This window comes from Erithacus rubecula (assembly GCF_903797595.1).
Source record: "Erithacus rubecula genome assembly, chromosome: 2".
NCBI classification, from domain to species: domain Eukaryota; kingdom Metazoa; phylum Chordata; class Aves; order Passeriformes; family Muscicapidae; genus Erithacus; species Erithacus rubecula.
The window spans coordinates 44,682,057-44,697,199 of record NC_136685.1 but is presented as its reverse complement, the minus strand read 5'-3'; the positions used below and the strand labels follow the sequence as shown (position 1 = coordinate 44,697,199).

General features: G+C 38.7%; 1 protein-coding gene across 4 annotated transcripts in view; it reads left to right on the top strand.

Moving 5' to 3' along the window:
• The window catches only part of LAMA4 (laminin subunit alpha 4), a 96,741-nt gene that overhangs the window by 76,912 nt on the left and 4,686 nt on the right, over positions 1 to 15,143 (top strand). For 2 of the 4 annotated variants that reach the window (XM_079328497.1, XM_079328495.1), the window contains exons 26-36: positions 1,699 to 1,834; positions 2,955 to 3,092; positions 4,587 to 4,720; positions 5,894 to 6,058; positions 6,769 to 6,922; positions 7,601 to 7,791; positions 9,301 to 9,490; positions 10,316 to 10,471; positions 11,273 to 11,432; positions 12,315 to 12,445; positions 14,372 to 14,465. In XM_079328497.1, the coding sequence (XP_079184623.1) occupies positions 1,699 to 1,834; positions 2,955 to 3,092; positions 4,587 to 4,720; positions 5,894 to 6,058; positions 6,769 to 6,922; positions 7,601 to 7,791; positions 9,301 to 9,490; positions 10,316 to 10,471; positions 11,273 to 11,432; positions 12,315 to 12,445; positions 14,372 to 14,465 (1,649 nt within the window). Of the gene's footprint in view, positions 1 to 1,695; positions 1,835 to 2,954; positions 3,093 to 4,586; positions 4,721 to 5,893; positions 6,059 to 6,768; positions 6,923 to 7,600; positions 7,792 to 9,300; positions 9,491 to 10,315; positions 10,472 to 11,272; positions 11,433 to 12,314; positions 12,446 to 14,371; positions 14,466 to 15,143 lie in introns of all 4 variants that reach the window. The other 2 variants (XM_079328496.1, XM_079328494.1) reach the window with 1 other exon arrangement.

Genomic DNA, 15,143 nt, shown 5'->3' with positions numbered 1-15,143 from the left:
GTACTCAGCTTTCATTCTCTTGACAAGAGTAGACAGCAAGAAGTATGGGCAAAAAAATGTAAAAAATAGTATGGCATCTTTCTGTTTCCATCAGGAGCATAAGTTAGTATCCTACTGATGATGTACTACTCTATTGCTACAACTATCTACTACTGATATGATATTATGATTCCTCTTTTCAGACAGACTCACATGTAACTGACTTTGCAGGGCAGCAGTAACATGAGGAAACTAGTTCTAGTCCTTCATTCTAGTCTAGTCTTCAGTTCTAATCTAATATTCTTCTAAAGCAGAGTAATTTTCACTCACTTTAAATGCACTATTCTCTGCCAATTGCCTTTTTTCTCCAAATAAATGAATATGGAAATACCATTATACATTTTTTTGCTCTCACCTCAGTCACTGCATAAAGCAGAAAGCTAAGGGTAGGTAGGAGCACTGGGAACTTAGTTCTTAAGTGAGTTAAAAAATCAACTCAGAGGTCTTTCTTTAAGTGAAAGCCTTTCTTCTATAGCCTGTTTCTAGAAAATGTTGTGGCATATTTGTCATATCCAGCCAGCCTCATGGTCAATCAGAGTAAAGATTATCATGGTAAATTGATACCCCACACTTTGGTCCATATCCCAGTAAGGATGACAGGAGCCTTCCTGTTGATTTTCCTTCCTGCTGATTTCACTGAGGAGCAAATTCAGCCCCTACAGCACTCCTTCTCCCTCTGTATTTCAGGCATGTACATGTACATCTGCACAGCTTCACCTGATGGCCTCTTTTTGCACTGCAAAAAAAAAGGGCATTTCCAGATCTTGATTATTCTGCCATGTTCCCGATATCTGCCTTACAATGAGATAACTCATAGACAAAGAGAGCAGGTAGCAGAGGTCAACAGTATCATGTCACATGAGGTGAAGAGGGTCCCACTGCTCAGGTACATCTTGCTTAAAGGACAGACTGTTTCCAGGCAGCCAGGTAGAAATTCTGGATTTCACATCCACTCCTTCAGTGTATTTGCTCCCTAGTTATCTCTGCACTGGTACACAGTAGTGCCCATGTAATTTCCTTGCCCTTGTCACAGACTCATGGTGATTTTACACAAATTACTTCTTCATGCACCTTGAGAATTGTGAGGATAAATTCAATTATAATCACCCTGTGCTATAATGTTGTGGTATCTTGGTAAGGTGTGGAGTTGAAAAACTGGGAGTAATGAGTAGGAGCAGTTGGGATACACTGCTGTGCTGTCTACCTCAAATATGACATTAAAAGGACCTGGAAGTCCACCCACTGCTCTCATTTAAAATAATGTAAACCCACATATCAGCAAGCAAAACTTACTCTTACTTCCCTGACCTCTGTTAGTATTTATCTTAAGAAATAGAGATCCATTTGCTTGTAAAGGCAAGAATGGAGCTTGATAGTAAAAGGAAGACAGGAAACCTAAATCAGAACTTCTCGTCAAAGCTAAAAAACTGAGATTAAAATGCATTTCTTTTTGCTGTAAGTAGTTATAAATACATAATATTCACTACAATTGGTGCATCTTGACTTTTCAAAACATAGAATGTGGTTCATCAGTTGTCTTACAAAAAGATGCAAGAATTGGGCACTAATGAGGCAAATGACTGAAGTACTTCCAGGCCTTTTAGAACATCTTGGCAACAAAATTCTAACTGCAGCTTGTTTGGCATTGTTGTCCAGCAGCATTAGTTCACATCTGGCAGGAAGCATCGGCTTTAAAGGCTGCATGAAGGGTTTCCAGTTCCAAAAGAAGGATTTCAACTTGCTGGAAGAACCAGGAACCCTGGGAATCAGCTATGGGTGCCCAGAGGATTCACTGGTAAGAATAACACCATTTGTGACATAACAACAAATTTCAACTACGCTGGGAGCTTGAGTTTTACTCCAAACAATGGAAAGACAGTCTTCCACCAAGGAAATGACCACACACTCCTTGACTGGCAGAGGTGGGGGTTTGTGTCCATCTATAAAGCCTGCTGACATAATACCCAATTTTCATTCTGAACTATAGCACAAGGCATTTCACTTAAAATTCTTCTCATATGTGAAATTGCAGTGTGAATGCTCGATCTGAAATAAATTATGTACTGTATTCTGAATGGAAATATTCCAATGGAATCCAATTTTTCTTAAAGATACGAGATGAATCACCTTTATATGCATCCTAATACAGATGTGTGAAATGGAAAAGACAGCAAAATATTCACCCTTCAACTGAGTTCTCCTTTTAGGCCTGATCAGCTCTTCCTCTGTGACACACACATCAACAGCACCAGCATTAGCTCTGAGAAAATTGCCATTTAGCTTCTAGTCCCTTCTATCATTCATCACTTGTCCATTACAATGCAAGGCTGGCAAATCCAGACAGTGTTTGGGGTCTTCAACCTGTGCACATGCCTATCAAAAGCCATGCTGCAAACCTTTGAAGAGGGAGGATTGCTTGTAGAACTCATCACACAACCTCACCCTCTGTCAACATGGAAACCATCTGCAATTTGTCCTTCCTTTGACCTAGTTTTGCTCATGAAACTCAGAGGGTTATAGACCACCATGTCCAACACCCTCCACCCTACCCCAGTACCCAGCACAGCACACAAAATAACACATCAGCTGCTGAAACTGTGACTCAATGCCACACAGCTCAGACAGGAGTCTGAGCCCCTCTGCTTCTACTTTTCATTCTCTTTAACATCAGCAGGCTAAGGATGGGGCCAAGATCCCAGGAAGCTGGGAATAATTTGACTTAGTCTAAAATTGCTACAATTTTTCAAGATTTTCCCATGATGTGAGCTTAAGTCTACCTAAATTAGGGTAAGATATGCAGGAAGAATTGATTTTTAGAACTGAACTGGCTGCAACTGCTAAAAAAAAATGCCTTGTTTGTATTATTGGAATGTTTTCTGAGCTGTACTTGTAATTTTGTTTTATTTAATACACAGATGTCCCGCAATGCATATTTCAATGGCGAGAGCTTTATTGCATCCAGCCAAAAAGTGTCCCTCTTTAATGAGTTCGAAGGAGGCTTTAATTTCCGGACACTGCAGCCCAGTGGGCTCTTGTTTTACTATTCTGAAGGAGTAAGTATCTGGTTTTTTACTGTTTATTTTACCTTTTCTTCTTTCCCAGGAGAATAGCAGGGAAATAACACAATTTCTCACTTTATGGTTTAATGATAGGGAAAGCAGTCTGCAGTATAGAAGCATTCATTGGTGACCTCATTTTTATAGTCTGCATTTGATCTCTGATGAAAACTAGAAATGCTTCAACATAATTTTGATGCTGAGCGATGGATCATATGCCTAGAACTAACATGCATCCATTTGTGCACGTTCAAGTCCTTAGTGCAGAAATGCACAGAGCATCTTGCTGTGCTCAGCAGCACTGCAATCCCTATTTGGACCTGCAGGTGCTACCAAAGTACAAATAATATTAAGGACTTGACGTTTGCCATGCAGACAATCACCTAGGAGCAACATTCGCTTGAATTATAGTGGCACGGCATTTTGAGCATTGCTGATCTGACAGAAATCAGTCAGAGAGCTGCCTGTATTCCCAGATGGCACTCAGACCTCCTTGTGTGACTGGGAAAAGCTGCACTTGAGAATGGCTCCTTGCAGCTATGGGAAGCCAGGCTGCTCCAAATACCCCCTCAGAAGTGTGACACAGGCTTGCACCCACAAAATGTTGTGTGAGACAAAGCCAGCCCAAGATCCTGCAGGCTCAGACTGACATCTGCAGCGAGCATGAGCTCAGATGACAGAACATTTGCAACCACCCCCAAGTGTCTGTTGTGCTGTGCTTGCAGAACACCATCAGCAGTGCAGCAGGGAAGGCTGTGTGACACCGATAACCACTCCTAAACTCCCACGTGCTGCAGCCTGGAGTATTACCTTAAACTGAAATCAGTAACCGTGTCAGCTCCCCGAATCGTTTGCATAAATGAGGCCTTGCACACCTCTTCAGGATTTTAACTCAGCAGTTCCAACCCTATGAGGGGCCAAGTGCCCTACTTAACAAACAGAAGTTCAGCTATTTAGCTCCTGGCAGAATGAGACAGAGGATTCCTACCAGTGCACAGTGGCAGTGCTTGCTCTGATGGAACTGAGAGTATTCCTGCTAGTGGCACAGTGATCCCATATGCCTGACCCAGATAGCACATCTTATCTCTGAGATAATTTTGAGTGATTGAACAGGTCTGATGAGAGGGAATTAGAAAAAGGAAAAACAGTCTTGGTCTTATGACAGCAGTAATAGCTGCTCAATACAGCACCAGGGTACTAGAAACACAAATTCAATGTAAACATTCGTGCTACATGGAAGGAGCTCATGTGACAGGTACATGAGACATATCAGCAGCAGAATTCCCAGAATTCAGGCTTTAAAAATGGCAAGAGTATAAATTCTAATGATACCATCTCTTGGTTTGCTTCTCAGAGTATATCTTTTTGCACATGAAGCACAAATGTGGAAAAAACAGCCAGAGGAAAAATAAATACAACAGGAAAATTCGCAGAACTGTTAATTTTTCTCTGTAATACTTGCTTATGAAGATGCTTTTGTCTGTATTTCAGTCAGATGTATTATCCATCTCTATGGAGAGAGGTGCTGTGGTTTTAAATGCAAGTGGAACCAAAATTCAGTCACCAGACCGAAATTACAATGATGGAAAAACCCATTTCATCATTACTTCTGTCACCCCAGAAAGGTAAAGCTGTCCAGCATCTTTTATTCTCTACCTTTAGAACACAAGTATTTCTTGTAAAGCACATTATCATTTTACACACAGTATTAAAGTGACACTTGAGTGGGGCTTTTTTAAGTGACTGATTTTTAAATGTGATAGAAAACTGGTCATCTATACCCAAGATGATGGGAATTTTTATTAGAATTAAAATAGCTTTTCTGAAAGCTTAGTCCTTTCTTGTTGCCAGGTAAGAAAAGAGTTTAATACCATTTAAGGATAGCATGAGATTAATTTTTTAACAGGATTGATTCTTCTAATTTGTTAAAACAATTCCCAGTTTACCCCAAAGTAATTGAGGCATCTTCACATAAAGCATTCATCTGGGATACATACTGTGAAACATGTTAAATATATTTTTAGCACTGGCAGCCACAAATGTGACTAAATACAGCAATAGGGAATAAGTCTCTGTGCTCCTTGAAAGACTTAGAAGCTTTGGTTTATTGGTGTTTTACTATCATTTATATGCTTAATTTTTTTTTAGAAGGTCACATAATCAAAGCAACTTTCTTTAAGAATCTTGCCTATAAGATACAAGCATTCCAAGAACCACAGTTTGAAAAGCTGAAGGTGTGAAAAGGTGCCTTGGAATAACCTTGCGGATTGTCATGTTTCCCTCAGTTTGCAAAACAAAATCAATGTCTGATGCTTTAGTATGCTCAGTTTCTTATTAAAGCCAGAGAATCATTCCTGCCTTCTGCAAAAATTAGTGGGTTGTGAAATCAAGTTAGGTAAAAAGCATTGTATTACCTCAAACACCAATGCACTGTGATCAAAGAGAAGGAAAACGGGATAAGGGCATAAACAATTAGCATGTGCTTGGATCTCATTTTATCCAAAGGATGGCTCCAACACTTCATCAGCAGTCTCCTAGTTTATCTCTCTTCACTGTGCAATTTTGGACTTCACAATTAACTGCAGCATAATAAATCCATGGGCCTCTGTACTGAGCTTTGCCAATGCACTGCTATTGTTGCACAGCTGAAAGCAAAAGGTCCTCTCATGCCTTTGAGCACTACCCCTGAGTGATGTATGCACTGAGCTGAGCCCTTTGGGTCCATGCACTGTGCTGTCTGGCCACTGGCACTGATGTTTCCAAAGCCAGCCTGCAAAAAGGATGCTTTGCCTTTGCAGGTACGAGCTGACTGTTGATGACAAGAAACAGAGCAAGAAGAACCCAGTAAAGGACAGAGCAGGAAAAAGCCCAGACAGCATCAATAAGTTTTATTTTGGTGGCTCTCCGCTCAGAACACAGCAAGCCAACTTCACTGGCTGCATAAGCAATGCCTACTTCACTAGGTGAGTAGCATCCTCCCACACACATTAACAGGCAGTCACTGCCCTGCCTGACAGCTTGAATAGCAGCTCATGAGAAGTGATTTATTGCCACAATAAAAATTCCTGTCTCATTTTGTGAGGCTAGACAGCATGTGTGAATAAGATTCTTACCTTATTTGCCATGGAATCTGTTGGCACAGATCTGCTAGGTTAAAATATTGTCAAGGTGGGAATAACTTGATGAAACAAGATTCCAGTACTGCACCTGCTAATGCTGCTGGTGCAATGAATAATTTGCATAGCTGTAATTTACATTTATATTATGCAGCTTTCAGGTCTGCCTTTGAAACAAAATTATATTAAGGCATCTCACAGAAGCTGGGGAAGCTAGGACTTTGGTCATGCAAAAATGGTCAGAATGTGTTGATCTTAATTGCTTTATGAAATGTTCTTATACAGATTTTTAAAGTTTTATTTGATGCTGCAGACTGACATTCTCTGTTTATGCCAGCATGTAAACAATAGGCAGAGGTAGTATAGGCTGTCCTTGTTATCCCTACATCGACTGATCAATCTGTACTTTTATCCATGATCCAAGAATTAACATAATTTAAACTATAAATGTACAGTTCTGAGATGTTTATACAGACAATTCTAATACTTGGAAAAAAGAAAAAAAAAAAAAGAAAAAAACAAAAAGCTGTTCTTGTCAACTCCTCTTTCAAACACAGGTTGGATCAAGAGGTTGAAGTGGAAGATTTCCAGAAGTACTCTGAGAAAGTTCAGGCATCTTTGTATGGATGCCCTGTTGAATCTCCTCCAGTTGCTCTTCTCCATAAGAAAGGAAAAAATTCATCAAAAGCCAAAGGAAATCGTAATAAAAAGGTCTGATACAAATTGCTAATGTTTTCCAAACTCTAAAGTTTTCCAAAATTCTCCAAATTGTGGATCTCAAATGCATTAAGACAATGTCACGTATATGAAGGAAAGGATCCTGTTCCTTTATATACTCCATGCAAATTATTGTCCTGACACAATCTACCTGGCCTACACTTGCATCATTCTCTTTTGCTAGAACTCTGAAAGAAAATACTGACTTCTTCAAAACAGTACTTCAGAAACAAGCCTTTTTGAATTCTTCTGTACTCTGAAGGCAAAAAGCTGCTTCTGTTCTCATCTACTTCTGTATGGTCCTCTACAGGCTATAATTAGCACGCATTAATATAAATGGGGAAAAAAACTTCCTCCAGCATGCAGAATTTTTAGTTCAAGTATATCTTCTTATGCCTATAACATAGCTGATATCACCAAAAGCAGAAAGAAAAATATTTAATTAGGAAAACTGCAAAAAAACTGTGATTATGTTAGCTAATTTGTATTTTGTTTATCCCTTGTTCTCTCCTAAATCAGGATTGATAGTAGATCTGTTCAAGGAAAATTTGGCTTGGAAACAATCTTGGTATTTATGTAGGGAAACAACATATTGCTAGTTCATAAATAAATGGTACTGTTATTTTATAATGTCCAATCTTAGCTAAAAACTCTGGTTCTTTTTCTATGAAGGTGGGAAGAGATAAAGACAAGATTTCACAGCCTTCATCTGGCCTCAAAAAACTGTATCAAGTGAACTTGCAAAGAGAGCCTCAGTGCCACTTGCCCATGAATCCCAAGGCAACTGAGCACGCCTATCAGTTTGGAGGAACAGCAAACAGCCGGCAAGAATTTGAACACATACCAAAGGATTTCAGTCAAAGGTAAAGTGGCTTTAGAAATGAAAACTAGATATGCTGGGGAGGAGAAAGGCGTATTTCAAATTTTTTTAAAAGGAGCGCAATTCTGCTGTTACCCTGGTTTTTTTCCTCTGTATCTTAGGCTAAATTTTGTGTAGAGCATGTTGTTAGGTTATATTAAGAGGTGCTTCAGCTGAGTAAGAGCAAAACTAAAATGTGTTTCTAGTTACAACCCTCCTGTGGAATTTTCATCTGCATTTCATATTAACAAAATGTGTCTCTTTGACCATTCGTGTGAAGCTTTTGAGGATGTTAGCTCTATACAAGCAATGCACAATAATCAATGTCTTTACACAAGGAGTAAAGCAGAAAGGAAGCAGTCACGTGCTGAGTGGACCTTGTTAGTAGTTAAATAGATAGGAATGTTCACAGTGCAGTAGGATATAAAGCTATGAAAACCTTGTCCAATTCAAGCCATAATGGAAATCTAAGTAATAATGAGTCCAGATACTGCTGACATTTAATATTCATGCTCCCACAGAACGTGTCATGCAATATTCAAAATGCAACAAGGATTTTGGTTTAATGCTTTCCATCAAAGACTATAAATTTAACAACACATCACTTCCTGGAAGCATACCAGACCACTAACTCAGAAAAAAAGAGTGTTCTTTCCTGATTTATATTTAAAAATAATTATGTTAATTTTAATTCAATAGGGTTTTGCTTAAAGCAGTTCTGATGATACCCATATGAAGCAAAACCCATATTCTAATATCTCCATCCCACCTTCATTCCTACAACACATATTTATTTTCCAAATGTTATTAAAGCTTCATTATTGTAATGTTTATTTTTAAAAAACAATGAGTTGTGTCATTTTAAAACAATTGATATTGGCAAGGGACTGAGTGTCTGTGGAATGTACACACATGTGCCATTGGGAATTTACAAATCTTTGAGACAATATGAAGAATGGAAACTAGGTTAGACCTGACATCAGAAGAAGGAGGAATCAGTTCTGGCACTGTCCTACACCAATACAGCTTTGCCATGTTTTAGACGTAAGCAATAACAGCAATCACTTAAGAAATTTTCACTGTGTCAATATCAAACCAACAATGGTATAATTTCCCATGTTGTCTTGGACTTCACAAGGAATTACAAGGAAAGGGAAGCTTCAATCAAGTCTTGAATAACATTAAACATCAGGCCTCCATGCCATCACACTTAAAAATTCCCCCACGTTGCTTTTTGACATGAAAGGAAAATGTAGTGTCAGATTTTGGTAGTCTGCATTGAACTTATTCACTCCAGAGATTTTAATTTTTGAAAACAAGTTCCTTGCCAGGCAGTTTCTTCTCCAACTTTGACTTCTCCTCAAAAAACCATCACAGAATGTTTCTCAGAAACATCACTTCCATAATGATGAATATTTCTTTGGATGAAAGGAAAATCTCAGTCTTCCTCTGCCTGTGTGATTTAAATCAAATGTATCTGCTTTAATTTTAATATTGTGTTCTTATGTGCCAGAGCTCAGTTCTCGATCAGTCTGAAAACTCACTCATCCCATGGAATGATTTTCTACATTTCGGATCAAAAAGAGACCAACTTCATGGCTCTTTTCATTGCTCATGGCCGACTCATTTTTATGTTTAATGCTGGTCACCAGAAGATAAGGATTAGGAGTCAAGAGAAATACAATGATGGTCTGTGGCACAATGTAAGTAAAAGAAAGCAATCATTATGATGTTAAGTCTTCAGTAAAGACACTGCCCATGTGATAGTTCAGGGAGTTTTCATTCATGTATTCATAAACACACCTATATGTCGAGAAACTCCCATCAATATTTTTAGATCTTCCACACAGCATTTTATTAAGTCATTAACTAGGGACAGGAAAGTGAGTCAGGTATAAAAATTCAGCAATTCCCAACACTAACAGCTGAACAGACATGAAGGAAACAAGCAGAGCAGTAAGGCAATTATGAGTTAAATGAGCTATGAAAGAAAGGACTAGAATAATTTTGTTCAGCGAATGTCTTTGAAGTGCCTAAGAAATGAGTACAGCTGTCTTAGGCTACTTCAGTAGTCTATGAAAATAAAAAGACAATTTTAGGAGTCAAGGTGAATTTCCCTCTGTAGGTATCTCTCTCTCCTCATTAACTACAGAGGAAGTCTACAGTTAGTAAACTACTGGCTAGGGCATTTAAGTGTTTAATGCAGACTGGATGAATCCATACCATAAAACTAACAACGACTGGGAAAATGTTAACAGTAATAGGTAGAGCAGTAGACCCCATGGCACCTTAATTACCTCTGTCTTGTACACCAAAATGTAAGAAAAGCAGCAGTTTTACTATCTAGCCTTCATATGAATGTGAAAAAAGAGAGCTGTCCAGCAAAGAATACTGGCAGTTGGCAAAACAGGCTTGTAAAGTATCACTCACTCACTTTGCTTCTCAAATATCTCATCTTCTTCCACTGCACAGCAGTGATCCCTTAACAGATGAAAGTAATCTTCCACTTTTTTTTCTTCCCTTTCTAGGTGATATTTATTAGAGACAAGAATATTGGGCGCTTGATAATTGATGGTCTCCGAGTACTAGAAGAACCTTTTGATGGGAATGCAAACACCTGGCAAGTCACTGAACCACTCTATATTGGAGGTGTAGCTCCTGGGAAGGCTGTAAAAAACATCCAGGTAAAGCAGACCTCTATGTACAGACCCTCTACCTCTATGTAAAGTTAATACAAAAGCTGGCTGTAGGGGTGAGCTCAGACAAAAGCTCTTTAAGATCCTGACCCTCATCCTGCTGAGGAGCAGGCAGCTCAGTTCATGTATGGAGCAAAGGTCCCACAGGGCTGGGCTGGTGGTGGCTGGGTCCATGAGGAACAGAAAAGTCCTAGTGACATCCAAAATTAGATGAGACAAGTAACATTAGGCAAGATCAATTTCACCCTGAAGTCTGTGATACAGAATGAGTTTTGGAGACATTTTGATTTCTCCTAGTACCTCTGTTTTAAGACAATACCTGGAGGTCAGGATTCCGTTCTACAGCTTGGTACTGAAGCATATGGAACAGAGTGTTAAACCAAAAATGAACATAACAGTCTCTTTCAAGATAACCTTTAGTGTTATGTGCCTAACAAGATTGAGAAATAAACTACTCTGAAAAATTAGACCCCTGTCTTGCCTTGAGGCTACGAGGTATATGTAGAGCACTGCCTTGCCCTAGTTGTGCTTTACTTCTCACAGTTCAGTAAGGACTGTTGGAGAAAAAAAAACAAGTTGGAATTGCCTTGAAGTCATCAAAAAAAGACATGAGAGGCTATGAGAATCATTTTTCCTGCTTCCCTTCTCCGGAAATTGTTTTTTAGTTCAAAACTGATGTGCCAGACAATCACAGCCTTAGAGCTTATAAACAAGTAAAAATAAGGACAGAAGAATCTATTCCCTTCCACAAGCAGTTTATTTACTAATCAAGCTTTTTTTACCCCTCAGATTAACTCTGTCTACAGCTTTAGTGGTTGTCTCAGCAACTTACAGCTCAATGGAAGATCACTTACTTCAGCTTCGCAGACATTTAGTGTAACACCTTGCTTTGAAGGCCCATCAGAAGCAGGAACATACTTTTCATCAGAAGGAGGATATGTCGTCCTTGGTAATAAACTCCTAAACTAATGTATCCCAAGATGAGACTGTAGTATTCACTGTGCTTCAGAATGGCATTTTTCACTAAAGGGTGTGGTAATTTATGAGGCTATGAGCTATAAGGATTATCAGAAACAGATCAGTATTGTGGTAAGCAAGCTACCACTATTGTGGTAGGCAAGAGCAAGTACACCATCAATATGGGATGACAATAAGGTCATCCCTTATTTTTTAAATGATTAAAACAACATGAAGTTAAAAAATCCTGCGGAAAGGCTTTCTGCATGTTTTGATACAGAACAGCATGACAGAACACATATTTTCTGTCATTTAGTCCTGTTGTGTTCAGGAAGAGTTTTATGAGGGTGTTTTGGTCACACAGGCTCTGATCTCAACAAGAAAGGAAACTGCACAACCCTATTCACTGGCAGCACCAAGAAGAATCAGACAAGTGTTTCTAATTTGCTCCCTGGCCTGTCACCAGCTTGAAAAAGGGAGTTTCTTCTACTGAATCATCAAAGCTCAAGGGAACTCCCACTCACTCAATAATGACTGCTGAGTGTCTAGGAAATTGCACAATAAGAAACTGCCAAAAAATACAGATCATTAACTTTCTGCTATCCATTTCATTGCTAAGAAATATTTTTTTAAAAAATACATTTTTTTAAATAATGAGAAAAGTAAACAAACCTTTATTAGTACTCCAAGTAAACACAATCAAAGCAAAAGTTGAAATGGGTCATTGACAGCATACCATGCTATCTCACATTTCAATAGTTTTTAGGGCAAATAAAATCCACCCTGAGTCTGATGCTCTATTTTGACTTTGAACAAATGTCCAATTTCATCACTAACTCTGTACAAAAATGATGTTATTCTTTTTACTCCACAGATGAATCCTTCAGTTTAGGCCTGAAATTTGAGGTTGTTTTTGAAATACGTCCCCGAAGCAGCTCAGGAATCCTACTGCATGGCCACAGTGTGAATGGAGAGTACCTGAATATGCACATGAGAAATGGACAGGTATAAACAAGGTCACATCTCCTCCACTGCCTTGACTGGCTTCTCTTACACCTACTTGGGTTTTGCTACATGCAGATTTTGTCTTACAAATTTGGCATTAACTGATTCTTATTCTCCCCTAAATATAATAACAGCTTAGATTAGGCAAACCAAATATCTATTTTAAAATACTAAAAATAACACCTGAGACAAGATCAGATCATTTTACTGACACATGCCATAAATATTCTGTTACCAGCTGAAAAGAGGCAAAAGCACTGACTCTTTGGCACTGCTCTTTCACCCACACATTAAAAATGTATCACAGTTACAAGTAAGGTAACTATGAATAAATTTTATTTCTTAAAAGAAAAATCTGAGTTGCACTCAGTCTCTTCTTTCTTTATCAGATGCATGTCCAGTAATTTGCCTGGTTTTCCCAACTGTACCAATTGGTCTAATAAAAGGTGCCACTTCTCTTACTGCTTCAAACCTCACTTCCTATATAACGCATGTGCAATTGATAAACAAAATTCACCCTGGAAAAGCAGCTCGTCCCTGCTTGTCACTGCAGCAGTTCAGTACCTTCTTAGGAAGGATCTGTGTTTCTTTAGCATTAACTATCTGTTCTCTTTGAATGCATTACAAAAGACCTGTTTTGTGAAACTTTCTGCTGGACAAATAAGATCAGCAACCTTAAGTAATTTTTTAAATTTACACATCTCCATCAGTATAGTTTGTCTGACATCACTTTCTCCTGTGATTCTTTATTTGCTTTAATCTATATATTTTGTTCAAGGGTGGATAAAATAGAACATGAGGATCACTTCTTGTTGTGTTGGTTGGTGCTCTTCTGGGTAAAAACAAAACCCTTTGTTACAACTGTATCAAACCAGAGATCCTCAGGAATTAAATCTAAGTTGTTTCCTTGCAAGAGACTATTTACAAGGGCATGCAGTGACAGAACAGAGGGGAATTGCTTCAAATTGAACATTTAGATTAGATATTAGGAGGAAATTCTTAACTGTGAGAGTGGTGAGGCACTGGAACAGGTTGCCCACAAAAGCTGTGGATGCTCCATCCCATTAAATGCTGAAGGCCAGTTTGGATGTGACTGAGTAACCCGATCTCATGAAAGGCATTTCTGTCCATGGCATGGGGGTTGGAACAAGATGATTCTTAAGGCTCCTTCCAATCCAAACCATTCTATGATTCTGTGATTTTCAGTCAATACAGTGTCAGCATAATCAGGGACATCTTCAACATTTGAAAAGCCTGAGTGGTTGGACTCAGAGTTTAGAGTTCTCTGCCAATCACCAACAGGAATCTCATGTCCCACAACAGGGGCATGACACTGTTTTGCTGCTGCAGGAACATTTCCATGCAAAAAGATACTAATCCCTTAACTAAAGCAGAGGTGCAAAGTTCAGATTTTTTTTTCACTTTCTAGCTCTGCACTCAGAGACTTACTGGTGAGCTTGAACAAGTAACTTAAAAGTAATTCTTAATTTTGCTATTTTTCCTTTCTCATATATTTTCTGTTTATACTTGTGTTTTTCATGACTGTTTTCCTTATTAAGTGGCTAGCAAGATGCCAAAAACATCATCTGATGCCTCTAAACAATAATTTATGACATAGGAAATTATACAGTAGCAGTACTAGCAAATGAGTAAAATTAGCTCTTGTTTTCAAATCTTTTCTTGAACTCTTCCTTGAGATAATTAGGAATGTCTCAGAACTATTGAATCTGAACAATTTTAAATTTTAAAAAACCACCTAAATTTGAAATTAAAAGGTACTTTATTTTGAAGAATTTAATGAAGTTGTGTTTTCCTTTCTCTTGGATACTTGACATGTTCTGAGTAGAGAATACAACATTATTACACCAGAAAGTAAAAAGAGGAAAGGAGGGGGTTTACAATGTTGATTACATTATTTTCCCTCAGGTTACTGTGAAACTGAATAATGGAATCAGGGATTTTTCAACTTCAGTGACACTGAAACAGAGTCTCTGCGATGGCAGGTGGCATCGAATTGCAGGTGAGTAAAAGGTGATCATCCCCTAATTAAGGTAACAAAGCCCATCCCTTGATCCCCAGATATCCATCTCCACGGGCTAGAGCACCGGCAATGCACAATTGTTTTCAGTTCTTCTTTTTCACCTGCCAAGACCCAAGTTTGTGTGAAAAACACAAAGTCTTATTTATCCCTCAGACACAGAATTGTAGTTTCCTGGGAGGACAAGCACAGGCTCCTACAAAGAGGAAGAACAAAGTAAGATGGAAGTGCCTTGTTCAAAGAACAGAAAGCAACCTAGTTGATATGCTGGCAACCTAATTCACATACCAGGTTATATTCTTCCCAATTACAGATTAACTAAATTGATAAAAATCAGAAGGTACAACTATATGCTGCTCTTAAAATTTAAATAACAAGACAGACATGGGGAACCTTTTGCTCACAATAGAGAGATGTCTACAGCTGGGATTGTGCCTCTGGGCCAGACAGTCATCCTTCTTTCCTGGTTTTGAAAGGTAAAAAGTATTTCTAAGTCCTAGGTACTTTGAACTGCCTCATCTTCCAGTCTAGATGCTGACTTAGGGTGTCCTCCACTATCACTGCAGAAGCAATCTGAGCCTGCACCCTTTCCACAAGAATTCTGGCTCCCTTCTGAAGGCAATCCAGGCACACAATCAAAAGAGAAGTCTCACTGCATTC